Source organism: Primulina eburnea, chromosome 18, assembly GCF_022965805.1.
Source record: "Primulina eburnea isolate SZY01 chromosome 18, ASM2296580v1, whole genome shotgun sequence".
In the NCBI taxonomy this organism is placed as follows: Eukaryota; Viridiplantae; Streptophyta; class Magnoliopsida; order Lamiales; family Gesneriaceae; genus Primulina; species Primulina eburnea.
Genome location: NC_133118.1, coordinates 28396182 through 28412700, shown reverse-complemented (window position 1 = coordinate 28412700; position 16519 = coordinate 28396182). Strand labels below are relative to the sequence as shown.

Here is a 16519-nt window from a genome sequence, read left to right as displayed (position 1 = left end):
TGGTGCTCAGTTCTTCAGAGAACGAATGAGCAAAGAGATACATAAAACGGCGGAATCCATGGAAAGAATGCACGCTGATACCATTGTTTTCAGACAAGCCGTATCCAGACATAACAGTCACATCGTGCTCGCTCAAACTGACATTCACAATCGACTCACCGAGCATGATGATCTATTTCGATCATTCTCTGCCTCTATGGAAGTAATGGATGCCAAGATTGATTCTCAAATTCAATCTCTCACTACTATCAATGATCGTATCTCCACTCAAACTCCGTATCTGGAGATGTTAACCAATGGCATTCAAAACTTATCTGGAAGAATGGATGATCTTTTGGCCCATGTGATTGCCACTGATGCCAAAAAGGGGAAGAAAAAGGAAGAGATGCATCTGGAGCAGAACCAAGGCAATCAGAAGCTGAACCTTCGGATAGAAGATTTCAGGATCCTCAAGATGAAGATTATTTACAGGGACATTGGAACTGATTGAAAATTTACTTTGTTAAATGCACTGATACTATCCTGTTTATAACTGACTATCTGTTGATTAACGATTTCTTACTGTTTAGGTTTTGGCATCACCACAAAGGGAGAAATTGATAGACATAAATTAATTGTGGCGATGAGAATAAAAACCAGCAGACCAACATCATTGTTTTAAGAAAACAGTAGACATTAAGAATATCAGAAGCTACTGGTTCTGCAAAACAAAAGCAGTGGAAAGATAGAAAAACAGAATCAGTAGAAGATGTTGTCTAACGTGACTATTTTAAATGTTATCGTTAAGGTTTCCAAGTACTTGTATTAATTGCAGCATTAAATACAATACGGAGTCATTTAATTCACTATACCGAGTTTAGTATAAAACAAGACTGATTGTTTTATAAATTTTTTGCAGGAACCATTTTTGGTAATAAAGCTGACTCTATCAGAGACCTGAAGACATCCTCTGATTTTGAACGTTGAACTCAGTCGCTTATATATACATGGAATAAACCTTTACAGTGATACGACGCTACGCACAATATTTTTTCAAGGATCAACGCTATTTTCACTCAACAAGACAATCTCGAATTCCCTGATAACTTTGAGTTCAACACAAAGAAAAGTAGCACACGCTTCATAGCAATATCTGATCTCTTGAAGATCATCTCGTGCTACTGATTCTTACACTCTTCACAATCTCTTACAACACTTATACTTTATCAAGAAGAGCTTGTAATTTGAAAAGAGTCTTTTCAGAACTTTGTGTATCACATTCTTTTGAGTCGTCGAGTAACTAAGAGTTTCAGTAGGCAAAGGTGTGAGTCCTTCTGAAATGGGTGTGGACAAGAGTTGTACTGTAATATCCAAAGTCTTTTAGTTATACCTTCTGGAAACAGGAGAAGGGGAGACGTAGAAGATTTTATCTTCGAACTTCCATAAACAACTGCCGCCTACTGTTATTATTGTTTCACATTTACTTCATCAGATTATTTCCGCACGTATAATTGTTATCTTGGTGAAAGTACACGTAACAAGATAAACTACTATCTCTAACAGGATTGTAGTACCTCATTCAAAGAAAGAAAAACGAATAGAGTTTATTCACCCCCCCTCTAAACTCAACTTCGATCATCAACAACTTGTTTGCTAATAGATCGGGTTGTAAGCTCATGAGTCTGATGAGGTATATGTCTATCTGTTGGTGACGTCTCATATTTATTAGATATCAGTCTCACTCTTTCTCTATTGTCGACCTCCCCGCAAGACGGTATTACTCGTTAAAATTTTGTATCACTATTTTATGGCTTACCTAACCAGCCAGATAAAGCGGTGCAACGTCAGTAACTTAACACACGAGAACTTGTTAGGGAGTCACTCATCTCAGGATATTTATCAGTCATACACGCTTAATCCAACAATATGTGAGACCATCTTAAAAAAAACATACTCTTTTTTTATACATGGTACCACAATTTACATCAAATGTAAACATACACAAAATATTCCACACTCAAATTTTTTATAATACAAACCACTTGAGCCATACCCTTGTTTTTTTAATTTTTTTTTTGTAATTTAATTGAATTGTACCATAAATATTAGGCATATGAATATGATTTGAATTGGTCGAAAATTTTGTAATTCATAAAATAGAATCTATAACATATAATTCATATATTTATGGTAAGTGATTGTCTATACCAATCACTAAAATTTATTTGCATCATCTCAACACAAAATTCATTAATTTTTTAATTTTTTTTTTGTTGGTGAGAATTGTTTATGCTTGAAGTTATGGGAGACGAAGAGTTGCTGACAGAACTTATGAATAAAGTTTAAAATGGGTCAGAAGTAAGTATCTCGTGGATGGTCTCACGGATTTATATTCGTGAGACGAATCGAATCGAATCGAATTGATCAATATTTACAAGATAATGTAATAATTTTGATATAAAAAGTAATATTTTTCATGAGTCATATCGGATCGTATATCTATCTCACAAAATTGACATGTGATATCGTCTTATAAAAATTAAATTTTTGTGATGAGTCAGATATGTTTACCAAAACTAAATTTATTTAAATCTTATGCCATAAATAGTAGTATATTATATGCCAAATTTTAATTATTACTTTCATGTAAAATATTTTATATTCATAAAAAATTTAAGAGATTATATTAAAATTAAAAACTATATATTTTTATTTGTGTTAGAAACTATGATAATTAATTTAAATATTTATTCAAACAAAATAGTTTTTTTATTAGTTTTAAAATTTATACATCTCATAATATTTTTTTTGGGATCTTTTAGATGATGAATGACATGACCATTTTGTTAGTATACCAAAACATCATGTGTTGTTCTTCGATGTCATCATCTATTACAATATATCCATATAATGATTATCATTTATCATATATCACATTGTCGATAACATATTTACACAGATTCTCTATAAATACATAAATAGTTTCTTACAACTGGATATCGAATTCAAGATTTCGTCTCATAAATATAACTTTGTATCAAATGAATGGAAATACTTTTATGTATTTCGAGCACTGATCTAGCAGGAATTGTAATTTATTTATTCACAAAAACTTTTATGACTCACGAGTCAATTTTGTGAGACGGATCTCTTCTTTGGGTCACTCAAGAAAAAGTTTTACTTTTTATTCCAATATTCACATTTATTATTGTAAATATAGATATGGTTAATTCGTCTCACGGCTAAAGATCCATGAGACTGCCTTACAACAGATGGGATTCTCTGTCTCCAAAGCCGACCACTCGTTATTTGTTTGTTACTATTCTGTCTCCATTATCTATGTTCTTGTCTATGTGGATGACATTATTGTAACAGGAAGTGATTCTCATTCAATTGCTGATCTCATCACAAAGCTGAACAGTCAGTTCTCATTGAAAACTTTGGGCAACTTATCCTACTTCTTGGGCATTGAAGTCTCCATGCTCTGAGACAACTCACCTTTTCTTTGTCAAACAAAATATGTTCAAGATCTTCTTCTTAAGGCAAAAATGAAATCGCGAGATAGTAATTTAGAAGAGAAGTAGACATCGTAGAGTTAATAGCAGTTGCTAAAGGTGGAAGAGTACAAATTACAATCAAAAGAAACGACGAAAAATTCAATGACGGAATATGATCATTATAATATGTCTTAAGGTTCAAACACAAGTTACACAAGATCAACACTTATTAGTTGATGGGAAACGTCAGAGAAATGACGAAGAACATCACATACAAATTATTGGTTTGCCAATAGAATGAGTGGTATCATGATACATTGATAACTTGAATTCCATATATACTCATATTCAGTGAATATCTTGTTTTGGTGGCGAAGCTACGAGACAAAGTGGGATTTTCTTATGCATTGTGATCCCAAGTGCTTCTTCCATATCAAGCTCTCGTGGTGACATTCCATGCGGAAGCTCCCAATCGAAGAAAAATAAGAGATTCGCGAGCGCGAGCTCTACCAAGGAAATCGCAAAGTTGATTCCAGGGCAACCCCTTCTGCCAGCACCGAACGGCAACAGTTCAAAATGTTGTCCACGAAAATCGATGTCTCTATTACAAAATCTTTCTGGATCGAATTTTTCAGGGTTTTCCCAGTATTTCGGATCCATTCCAATTGCTGTTGCATTGAAAATGACTCGTGTCTTTGCGGGGATTTCGAATTTGTTGTCAATGGTGCAGTTCTCGGTGGTTTCTCTAGGGACCATTAACGGGGCGGGTGGATGGAGTCTTAATGACTCTTTGATGACTAATTTTAGATAATTTAGTCTTTGGAGATCGTTTTCTTCTACTTTAACCTTTCCTTTGCAAGCTTTTCTCACTTCTTGCTGAGCTTTTTCTTTGACTTGAGGGCTTCTCATTAGCTCCGCCATTGTCCATTCTATTGATGCAGAGGATGTTGGATCTCGGTTTTCTATACGCCCAAACGCAGCGGAAGTTTTAAAAATTTTAGATCTTGACATTCAAGATGTGTTTGGACGCTCGTATGATTTTATCATAAACATTCATAGGGTGTAAAGAATGTTATACCTTTGGTGAATAAATCACGTGGCTCCAACTATTCCGGGGTTAGCGGAGATAGCTCTTCGTGAATCCCTACGAACGTTCTTCGATCTACTTCGAATTAGGTCCACGACCGGATTGCTTGTTCCTCTTCTAACTCGCACTAGAAAATATAGAAGATTTTGCGATGAGATAGAACACGAAGAAGAAATCGACTCAACACCAAAAGCCGAATTTTTCTTGCAATTGAGAAGAGATTTTCGAGAGCCCTTTTGAGAGCAAATAGGGACGGCCAAATTTTTGGAATAGCCGAAAAGCAATATTTTTCTCTTCTAGGTTTTTCGGATGCAATCTAGTTTTATAAGAAATAAAAAATTCTTATTTTTTTTTTATTTCTAATCTTTAATTTACTTAATTAATCTAATTAATTAAGATAATTAAAGATTCTAAAATCCTGCCAACCTTTTGCCAACTAGATTGTTTCCACCGAAATTTCATGCATTATAATAATAATAATAATAAAAATCATTATTATATTTTTCTAACCCATCCTTTAACTTAATTAATTATATTAATTAAGTTAACTATGGATTCTAATTGCATGCATATATTAGACCAAATCTCGATGTATATATCCATTATAAATTCAACATTTGAATTTAATATTTAAATTATAAATTCAACTCCTTGAATTTATCACATCCAAAATTTAATATTTAATAAACTCAACTTTTGAGTTTAATAAATTAAATTATCAAATTTCATAAATTCAATCCTTTGAATTTATTCTCTCCATATTTCATAAATTCAACTTCTTGAATTTAGTATCTCATAAATTCAACTCCTTGAATTTATTTTTTTCTCAAAATTTAATTATCATAAATTCAACTCTTTGAATTTACTATACCATAATATAAATTCAACTCCTTGAATTTATTCTCTCAACGGGAACAAACGATCCAGTACTTGTGTGACCCTCAATGGTTCAGGGATACAGCTAGCCGTGGGTTCACAACTCTTTGTGATTCAGGATAGAATCCTTTATTCGGGCTTACCCTAGTTAGCCCCATTCTTTTCATCAACACCTTGATCAAGAATGTCAGAACTCATTTCTGATTGCACCCATCGAATCATGGTAAGAGCGTCTAGTAGCATCGCCCCATGATCCCCTAGGTATCACTGATAGTGCCTGCAAGAACCAGTCGATTATGATTAACGTACAGTACGGTCCCTTCATCTCATATATCCCGATCGAATCTGCAACTATTGGTTCATCGAGAGTTGCATATTAATTCGATAACTATGTGATAACTATAATAGTGGCATCGCGTGTACTATTTGGAGAACTCCTTCTCCAATGTACATCTCGTACTCTGGCCAGAGATTCCATGCACTATTATTTCATTAGATCACATAGGATATCCACACCCGTAGGTGAGCGGTGAATCCCCGACTACAATGCACTGGCTCCTATATGTGTCGCAACTGTACCCAACCTCGCCACCTGATGACTCTCCTGGAGCCGGTAAACGAGTCAAAGCACAACCCTAGCATATAGAGCCTCAGTGTTGTCCCGGGTCGTAAGGACTAATGGTGTACAATCATAACCACGGACTTATCCTCTCGATGAGTGATAACCACTTGGAAAGTCCGAGGGAGGGTTGTTCGGTATAATCATCATATGACTACCCATCTGTATGTTTGGACATCTCTATGCCCTTACCAAGAAACGCAATACACAACATCACAGATGCTAGTCTCGAGCTCAAGCGACCTTTATCCATGTTTTAGGCGGCTGAATCGACTAGGAACGAATTTAGAATATGCAGTGTTTACAAATGAGTTTCAACATCGAATTACGATTCATTTGTATTAAAGCATAATCAAGGACTTTATCTATGCTGCTTGCATGGGTATACAGATAAAGTATTACGAAACCATTAAAAGTTAAATTATATTAAAATAAAGATTGTTTATTTCACTTGAGTCAATAAATTCCCTAGCCAACCGTTGGCTTGCAGGGCATCTACTCTAACAATCTCCCACTTGCCCTAGAGCCAACTACCCATAAACTTTAATCCCATTGCTTCGCGATGCTACTCAAACAATGGTCTTGGCAAGGGCTATGTAAGTGGATCAGTAACATTATCTGCAGAGGTGAGTCTTTCGACTGATATGTCTCCTCTTCCCACAATCTCCCGTATGATGTGGAACTTCCTCAGTACATGTTTGGATCGCTGATGAGACCTTGGTTCCTTTGCTTGCGCAACGACACCAGTGTTGTTCCAGTACAACGGGACTGGATCAACTCCATTAGAAATAATGCCCAACTCTTGGACAAAATTTCTCATCCAAACTACATCTTTGGCTGCATCAAATGCAACAATGTATTCAGCTTCAGTGGTGGAATCCGCAACGGTGTCTTGCTTGGAACCTTTCCAAGAGACAGCCGCACCATATAGTATGAATACAAAGCCAGAGGTCGATTTCGAATCATCTACGTCACATTGGAAGCTAGAATGAGTGTAGCCTTCCAATTTCAATTCTCCATCCCCATAAACCATGAACAAGTTCTTGGTGCTTCTCAAGCCATACATGATACTACCAATAGCTGACGCATATGGAATACGTGTCATCATCTCTATCTCTTTATCAGTTTTGAAACACATAGCTTTAGATAGAGTAATACCATGACACATTGGTAAGTATCTTCTCTTGGACTCTTCCATAGAGAATCGTTTAATAATGGTATCGATATAGGTGGCTTGGGTGAGTCCGAGCATCCTCTTTGATCTATCTCTATAGATTTGTATTCCTAATACATAGGATGCTTCACCCATGTCCTTCATGAAGAATTTACTGGCTAACCATACTTTAGTTGATTGCAGTAATCCTACATCATTCCCAATGAGCAGGATATCATCAACATAAAGTACTAGGAATGTCACTGCACTCCCACTAACTTTCTTGTACACACACGGTTCCTTAGGATTCTTAGCAAAACCAAACTCTTTGATAGTGCTATCAAATCTGAGATTCCAACTCCTTGATGCCTGCTTGAGACCATATATTGATCTCTGAAGTTTGCATACCTTATGCTCACTTCCTACTGATGTGTATCCCTCAGGTTGAGACATATAAATTTCTTTGATGTCTCCACTGAGGAATGCAGTCTTTACATTCATTTGCCATATCTCATAGTCATACCATGCTGTTATGGCTAATAGTATTCTAATGGACTTAAACATAGCAACTGGTGAAAAAGTTTCCTCATAGTCAACTCCTTGCCTTTGAGTATAACCTTTAGCAACCAGTCTTGCTTTGAAGGTCACTACCTTCCCATTCGTTCCAAGCTTTCTTTTGTAGATCCATTTGCACCCTATGGGAACGATTCCCTCAGGTTGATCCACCAATGTCCAGACTTGGTTTGAATACATAGAGTCCATTTCTGACTGCATGACTTCAAGCCATTTGGTTGAATCAGTATCAGATATTGCTTCTTTGAAATTCATTGGATCACATCCAACACAATGCTCATCGTGACTTTGTTCATGAAGAAGCGTATATCTTGCAGGCGGTCTAATAACTCTATCAGACCTTCTAGGAGCTTGTACTTCAACTACTGGTTCTTGGGAAATGGGTTCAACTTCTGAGGGATTATCTTGAATTTCTTCAAGTTCTATCATCTTGCCTTTTCTATCTAATAGAAATTCCCTTTCCAAAAAGGTGATATTTCTTGAAACAAACACTTTTGCTTCATTGGGATGATAGAAATAATATCCAACGGAATTCTTTGGATATCCTACAAAGTAGCACAAAGTGGATCTACTATCCAATTTGTCTCCCACTGTCTGCTTCACGTAAGCAGGACATCCTCATATTCTCTCGTAAGAATATTTGTGAGTTTTTCCCATCCATATCTCATATGGTGTTTTATCCACTGCTTTAGTATAGACATTATTCAACAACCTTGCCGCAGTTTCACACGCAAAACCCCAAAACGATGTAGGCAATTCAATGAATCTCATCATTGATCGAACCATGTCCAACAAGGTTCGCTTACGACGTTCAGAAACACCATTAAATTGTGGTGTTGGTGGAGTCCACTGTGAGAATCACAGTCTCTTTTAGATAACCCAAAAATTCAGCACTCAATTATTCTTCACTTCGATCAGATCGAAATGCCTTAATACTTCTTTCTAGCTGATTTTTCTACTTCAGATCTGAATTCTTTGAACCATTCAAATGTTTCAGATTTGTGTTTCATAAACATATCCATACCTCGAATGGTCATCAGTAAGGATAACGAAGTAGGATTGCCCATATTTTGTGCTAACACTTAGCGGGCCACAAACGTCTGTTTGGATCAAATCCAGTAGACCATGCGCACGTTCCATGCTTCCATCGAATGGAATCTTGGTCAATTTTCCTTTTGGACAGGACTTACAAGTAGGTAGAGAATTTATGTCTAACAAGTCAAACATTCTTTCTCCCACTAGCTTGTGCATCCTTCTTTGGAAATATGATCTAGTCTAGCGTGCCATATTTGTGTAGGATTTGGATCATCTAACTTTCTTTTGTTTGTTGTTGAAATAATGTTTGCTTCGACATTCACTTATCATTTCCAGAACATTTCTGGCGCATATAATTTCTTATGTGCAGACACTTCTTGCAGTGAAATAAATATGTTCTAACTTATCGGGCTTTGTAGGCCTTTTAAGTGTCTTTCAGAGTTTGCTTCTTATTGGGATTGTTTTTTCTTGTGAGGGGTAGAACATTTCTTTCCCTTATCTTGTGGGCCATTTTCGTCTGACGAGAGGCCCATAAAAACAACAATTTTTCTTATTTTATGGTGATCTCATAAGTCATAAGCATATTGACTAGCTCTTCAAGGCTATCAAATATCTTATTAAACTTGAAGTTCACCATAACCCCGTCAAATGAGGAAGAGAAAGACAACAAATTGATGTCATCAATTAACTCGTTAGAAATCACATATTCCAGGCCCACCATATTTTCAATAAGCCCAATCATATGTACACCACGCTCATGGGCCAGAGCCCCATCTTGTATGCATGTAGTCATGAGCTTTTAAAATGGTGTGCATCACTGTACGAGTTTCATGTACCATGCAACTCTTGCATGTTTATTCGAATGTCAGCAACATTCAACATTTCCTCAAACTGTCCCTACAGTTCATTCGACATAGAAAGCGAGCACATCACACTTTAGCTTGCATACTATGGTCCTACCATCTTGCATGCTTTGTCAGTTCAACAGGACTGACATTAGTGTGTATGCCATTTTCTCTGAATTCAGAACAATTTTCCCAACCAGTCTTTTAATTAGATTCGGTTAGCTTGTTAATAATAAAAATGAATTACGTGACGAAATCGAAAATATACTGATACGGAAACAGAATAATAGTTGCTGATTATTTTAAAATAATTTTAAGATATAAAATATGGATTTCATTTTATAAATTACCCTCCTACTATTTTGACATTTCCACCACCCTCTGATGAAAAAGAGAAATCGTATTTCCTTAGTAGGCACGTAGAGTCCAATTAGCCAATTATAATCCCGAATAATATCAGCCAATTATAATTTCTAAAAGGTAGAGTACAATTGCATCCCTATGCAACCTCCGCGTGTTTTGCCTCACGTTTAATAAGGACCCAATAATATGACGCCGTTTATTTTCGCGTGTCAAACCGACCCATCAATATTGAATTGTAGTAGACGGTCGCCATGAGTTCCCCCAATAATATGAGCCGAAGTCATGGGAGTTCCACTCAATTCACATCATATGTCCGGTGGAAGTCACAGCTTTCCGGCGTACATGCCTCCCCAATAATATGAGCCAGACAATGTCCGCGGGTAGCGATCAACATGCAACCACGGTTGATGGAAGGCAAGGAAAAATTAAACTCTTTTAATTTTTACTTTTCCGGTTTGATATAAATTTTGAATCATATTCAAAATGAGGGATTTTAATTTAAAAAATTGTCTCATCATTTTAATTTAAAAATCGCGTGCCACGAGTTTGTATGTTTGCCGGATTCATGCAACTATATTATATAATAATATACATACATGCATACTACTATATATCACATATATCATAATATGACATTCAACAATAAATAAGGATGATCGATCGCCAACACTATTAGATCCATGTGAGCCAAACATGGATCCAGGTCCAAAACCTAGGTGAATGCAGGGATGCAAATGCAACTATTACAAAAGCTTCCAATATTTTACATGTCTTCATCTTGATCATCGGGCCCACCATCTTCCAGTCTTGATCTCCCACTATTTCTAATAATTACATTTGAATAGCCATGGCACATAAGGGATACATCTCATGGGGGTGGGAACGGGCCATAAACCAGGCCCACTTTAATAATATCAAATATTATAAAAATGAATAAAACAGTAAAATATCCTAACATACACCTAACACATTGGTCAAGGCTCTCGATCATCCTCCATGCATTTAATATCAAATATTAACATCAATTTAATTAAACAATTTAATTAATTGATAAGTCATATATCTAATAATTTTATCACTAACCACCACAATTATTAAAGATTTAATTAAATAAACTCCTTTATTTAATTTCCAATTAAATCAATAATAATTGATTTCTTGTAAAACTCATTTTACCATAAATAATTAAAATCATATTTTAATTATTTATTTCACAAGAAAATTATTAATTTTCTAAAAATCAATTTTTCAAAATAAAAATTGAACCAATTTTCAAAAATAACAATTTTACCCAAAAATTTTAAAATTCAGAAAATTGCACCCTAGGCCCAAACAATTCAGGCCCAACATTCAGCACGCTTCCCGAGACGATCCCGGTCAGCCGCCCGCCCACTGCCCGCCCGCTGCCCGAACGTTTCGGGCAGCGGCAGCGGCCCTGTGCGCGCAGAACGCGCACAGGCGCGCCGACGCCGCGCGCAGGCGTCAAACGCCTGCGCTAGCGCTGTGCGCGCAGGCGTCCGACGCCTGCGCTAGCGCGGGGCGCGCAGGCGTCCGGCGCCTGCGCGCGCGCGGTGCCGCAGGCGTCCGACGCCTGCGCGCACGCTGCGCGCTGCCGTGCGCGGCCCTGCGCGCACGGACTGCCCGGAACAGTTCCGGGCAGATTTAAATATTTTTTTTTTTTTATTTTGAAAATCTGAAAAATAAATTTTCGTGGTGCATCAATTTTTTCTGAAAAATTCTCTTGTGTGGTTAGAATAAATTATTCAATATGATTTAAAACCATACGATTCAGAAAACCTGGCTCTGATACCACTGTTGGATCTCGGTTTTCTATACGCCCAAACGCAGCGGAAGTTTTAAAAATTTTAGATCTTGACATTCAAGATGTGTTTGGACGCTCGTATGATTTTATCATAAACATTCATAGGGTGTAAAGAATGTTATACCTTTGGTGAATAAATCACGTGGCTCCAACTATTCCGGGGTTAGCGGAGATAGCTCTTCGTGAATCCCTACGAACGTTCTTCGATCTACTTCGAATTAGGTCCACGACCGGATTGCTTGTTCCTCTTCTAACTCGCACTAGAAAATATAGAAGATTTTGCGATGAGATAGAACACGAAGAAGAAATCGACTCAACACCAAAAGCCGAATTTTTCTTGCAATTGAGAAGAGATTTTCGAGAGCCCTTTTGAGAGCAAATAGGGACGGCCAAATTTTGGAATAGCCGAAAGGCAATATTTTTCTCTTCTAGGTTTTTCGGATGCAATCTAGTTTTATAAGAAATAAAAAATTCTTATTTTTTTTTATTTCTAATCTTTAATTTACTTAATTAATCTAATTAATTAAGATAATTAAAGATTCTAAAATCCTGCCAACCTTTTGCCAACTAGATTGTTTCCACCGAAATTTCATGCATTATAATAATAATAATAATAAAAATCATTATTATATTTTTCTAACCCATCCTTTAACTTAATTAATTATATTAATTAAGTTAACTATGGATTCTAATTGCATGCATATATTAGACCAAATCTCGATGTATATATCCATTATAAATTCAACATTTGAATTTAATATTTAAATTATAAATTCAACTCCTTGAATTTATCACATCCAAAATTTAATATTTAATAAACTCAACTTTTGAGTTTAATAAATTAAATTATCAAATTTCATAAATTCAATCCTTTGAATTTATTCTCTCCATATTTCATAAATTCAACTTCTTGAATTTAGTATCTCATAAATTCAACTCCTTGAATTTATTTTTTTTCTCAAAATTTAATTATCATAAATTCAACTCTTTGAATTTACTATACCATAATATAAATTCAACTCCTTGAATTTATTCTCTCAACGGGAACAAACGATCCAGTACTTGTGTGACCCTCAATGGTTCAGGGATACAGCTAGCCGTGGGTTCACAACTCTTTGTGATTCAGGATAGAATCCTTTATTCGGGCTTACCCTAGTTAGCCCCATTCTTTTCATCAACACCTTGATCAAGAATGTCAGAACTCATTTCTGATTGCACCCATCGAATCATGGTAAGAGCGTCTAGTAGCATCGCCCCATGATCCCCTAGGTATCACTGATAGTGCCTGCAAGAACCAGTCGATTATGATTAACGTACAGTACGGTCCCTTCATCTCATATATCCCGATCGAATCTGCAACTATTGGTTCATCGAGAGTTGCATATTAATTCGATAACTATGTGATAACTATAATAGTGGCATCGCGTGTACTATTTGGAGAACTCCTTCTCCAATGTACATCTCGTACTCTGGCCAGAGATTCCATGCACTATTATTTCATTAGATCACATAGGATATCCACACCCGTAGGTGAGCGGTGAATCCCCGACTACAATGCACTGGCTCCTATATGTGTCGCAACTGTACCCAACCTCGCCACCTGATGACTCTCCTGGAGCCGGTAAACGAGTCAAAGCACAACCCTAGCATATAGAGCCTCAGTGTTGTCCCGGGTCGTAAGGACTAATGGTGTACAATCATAACCACGGACTTATCCTCTCGATGAGTGATAACCACTTGGAAAGTCCGAGGGAGGGTTGTTCGGTATAATCATCATATGACTACCCATCTGTATGTTTGGACATCTCTATGCCCTTACCAAGAAACGCAATACACAACATCACAGATGCTAGTCTCGAGCTCAAGCGACCTTTATCCATGTTTTAGGCGGCTGAATCGACTAGGAACGAATTTAGAATATGCAGTGTTTACAAATGAGTTTCAACATCGAATTACGATTCATTTGTATTAAAGCATAATCAAGGACTTTATCTATGCTGCTTGCATGGGTATACAGATAAAGTATTACGAAACCATTAAAAGTTAAATTATATTAAAATAAAGATTGTTTATTTCACTTGAGTCAATAAATTCCCTAGCCAACCGTTGGCTTGCAGGGCATCTACTCTAACAGAGGAGGTCTCAGTTCCAGCAGCAAATATATCCTGCAAATATTCATTGGATTACTTTGAAATGTTATCTTTTCTTGAAGCTAATATCAACAATTCTTTCAATAGGCGTCCGATTGGAACAAATATAGGTCGTTTAGTTTGGTGAAATGACGAAGAGACCATTAAATGGAAAATTTTAAGGAAAAAAAATACAAACCGAGAGAACACCCTTGACATGTTCATCTTTCAGCGTGATTTCTTGATTGGGGTCCTTCTGAATTCGAAGCAACACGTCGATAATATCTTCGTGATCAGGTTTAACCCTGTTGGGGTCACGATGTTCTTCAATAACTTTGTCGAAAAAAGTGTCTGTGTCCAGAAAATTCGTGTAGATCTTCCGGTCGACACCATTAAACTTGTTAATCCAAGCCAGCCATGGAAAAAAATCCCCAACATTAAATTCTCCAGACAAATGCTGCACTTCAAGTAGAATCTGCTGGAACTTGTTCAATCCGTCCCGGTTCTCACGATCATCAGTGCTCACCGTTCCAAAGGCCGCGCGACAGACAACATTATTCGTCAGCGAAAATGTCAACGAACTCAAATCTACAGGATTCCTTCCATGTTCAGATACACGATGAATCATGAGAGCCACCTCTTCGTCCCGTATTTTACCAAAAGATTGGACCCTTTTCGCCGTCAACAGTTCCAAAACCGCGATCTTTCTCACTTCTCTCCAATACTCCCCGTATGGTGCTAAAGAAATATTGGATGAATTGTAAGCAAGTTTCTTGGCTATATACCATGACGGCCTGCCCGAAAAAGCAAGATCATGTGATTTAAAGATTTCTCGTATTACGCTAGGAAGGTATTTACGGGAGAGAAGAACTCCTTCATTGAACAAAGAGGGAAAAAATACAATTGAATACAGTAACTGTACAACTAACATCTATTTATATGTGTTTAGCTCACTAACTACCTTTCTTTTCATACTAACTACTCACTAAACATGCTGGTGTTATATATAACTTAATACCCCCCTCTCAAGATGTACAGTATATGTTTTTCACGGACATCTTGGAGAGTAACCCGGAAAGTGTAGTAGAAGGCAAAGGCTTGGTAAACATGTCTGCGAGTTGAAGGTGAGAACTGATTGGAAGCAGTTTGATCAGTCCATGAGCGAGCTGGGTTCTAACAAAATGGCAATCAATCTCGATATGCTTTGTACGTTCATGAAAGATGGGATTGTGAGCAATGTGAATAGCCGAACGATTGTCACAAAAGATCGTGGCTGGAGCAGTAGGTGCTGTATTGAAGTCTCGGAGAAGTTGAGTGAGCCATAAAACCTCGCTGGTGGTGCTAGCTAATGCCCGGTATTCGGCCTCAGTAGAAGACCTTGAAACTGTAGCTTGCTTTTTGGCTTTCCAAGAGATTAACGCATCACCAAGAAAAACACAATAGCCAGTGACGGACTTACGGGTATCCATACAAGAAGCCCAATCAGCATCTGAAAAGGCACGTAGCTGCAAAGATGAAGAGACAGGAAAGAAGACACCCTGACCGGGAGCTGCCTTAAGGTATCGCAACAGATGATGAACAGCCTGCAGATGTGGGGTACGAGGTTTAGTGAGAAATTGACTAAGCTTGTGTACCGCAAAGACGATGTCTGGCCTGGACAACGTGAGATAAAGAAGGCGGCCAATGAGACGACGATATTGAGAAATGTCCTCAAGAAGATCACCATCTGTGGTGTTGAGGCGCAAACGAGGTTCCATAGGAGTAAAAACAGGTTTGCTTGCTAAGAAACCAGCGTCCTCTAATAGCTTGAGCGTGTAGTGACGTTGGGATAAACAAATGCCTTGCTGAGAACGAGCGATTTCAAGACCGAGAAAGAATTTGAGAGCCCCTAGATCTTTGAGCTTAAAATGTCCCTGAATAAATTTCTTCAAAGTCTGTATCTGCTGTGACGATGGCCCAGCAATGACGATATCATCGACATAAACAAGCAACGCAACAAACGAAGAACCTGTGCCTTTGGTGAACAATGTATTATCAGATTGTGACTGGGAAAAACCAAACTGTAGGAGAGCTTGAGAAAATTTTGAATACCACTGCCTAGAAGCTTGGCGCAAGCCATAAATCGATTTATGAAGCTTACAAACGAGCTTGGAAGGAGAGGGAATATGAGGAACTTGCTTGGCATAACCAAGAGGCAAATCCATGTAAACTTCCTCCAAAAGATCACCATTAAGGAACGCATTGTTCACATCGAGCTGTGCAAGGTGCCAATGTTTGGTGGCAGCCAAGGCGAGGAGAACTTTGACAGTGGTGAATTTAGCCACTGGGGAGAAAGTTTCAAAAAAATCGATACCTTCTTGTTGAGTGTAGCCTTTGGCAACGAGACGAGCCTTGTGTCGATCCACGGACCCATCCGAGCCATATTTGGTTTTGTAAACCCAACGACATCCAATAGAATGTTTTCCAAGGGGTAAAGGAACAATGGACCATGTGTGATTGGTCTCCAAAGCCTCCAGTTCAGCTGTCATGGCCTCTCGCCAA

General features: G+C 37.4%; 2 protein-coding genes across 2 annotated transcripts; both read right to left on the bottom strand.

Moving 5' to 3' along the window:
• Positions 1-3824: 3824 nt before the first annotated feature.
• On the bottom strand, positions 3825-4397 carry LOC140819237 (strychnine-11-hydroxylase-like). The gene has a single exon (XM_073179248.1). It carries the CDS (start codon positions 4395-4397, stop codon positions 3825-3827), a length of 573 nt encoding a protein of 190 aa, XP_073035349.1.
• Positions 4398-13918: 9521 nt separating this feature from the next.
• Positions 13919-14909, bottom strand: LOC140819236 (strychnine-11-hydroxylase-like). The gene is made up of 2 exons (XM_073179247.1): positions 14178-14909; positions 13919-14014 (listed from the first exon to the last, which is right to left on the bottom strand). The coding sequence occupies exons 1-2, from the start codon at positions 14907-14909 to the stop codon at positions 13919-13921; spliced, it is 828 nt and encodes a 275-aa protein (XP_073035348.1).
• Between the last annotated feature and the right edge of the window lie 1610 nt (positions 14910-16519).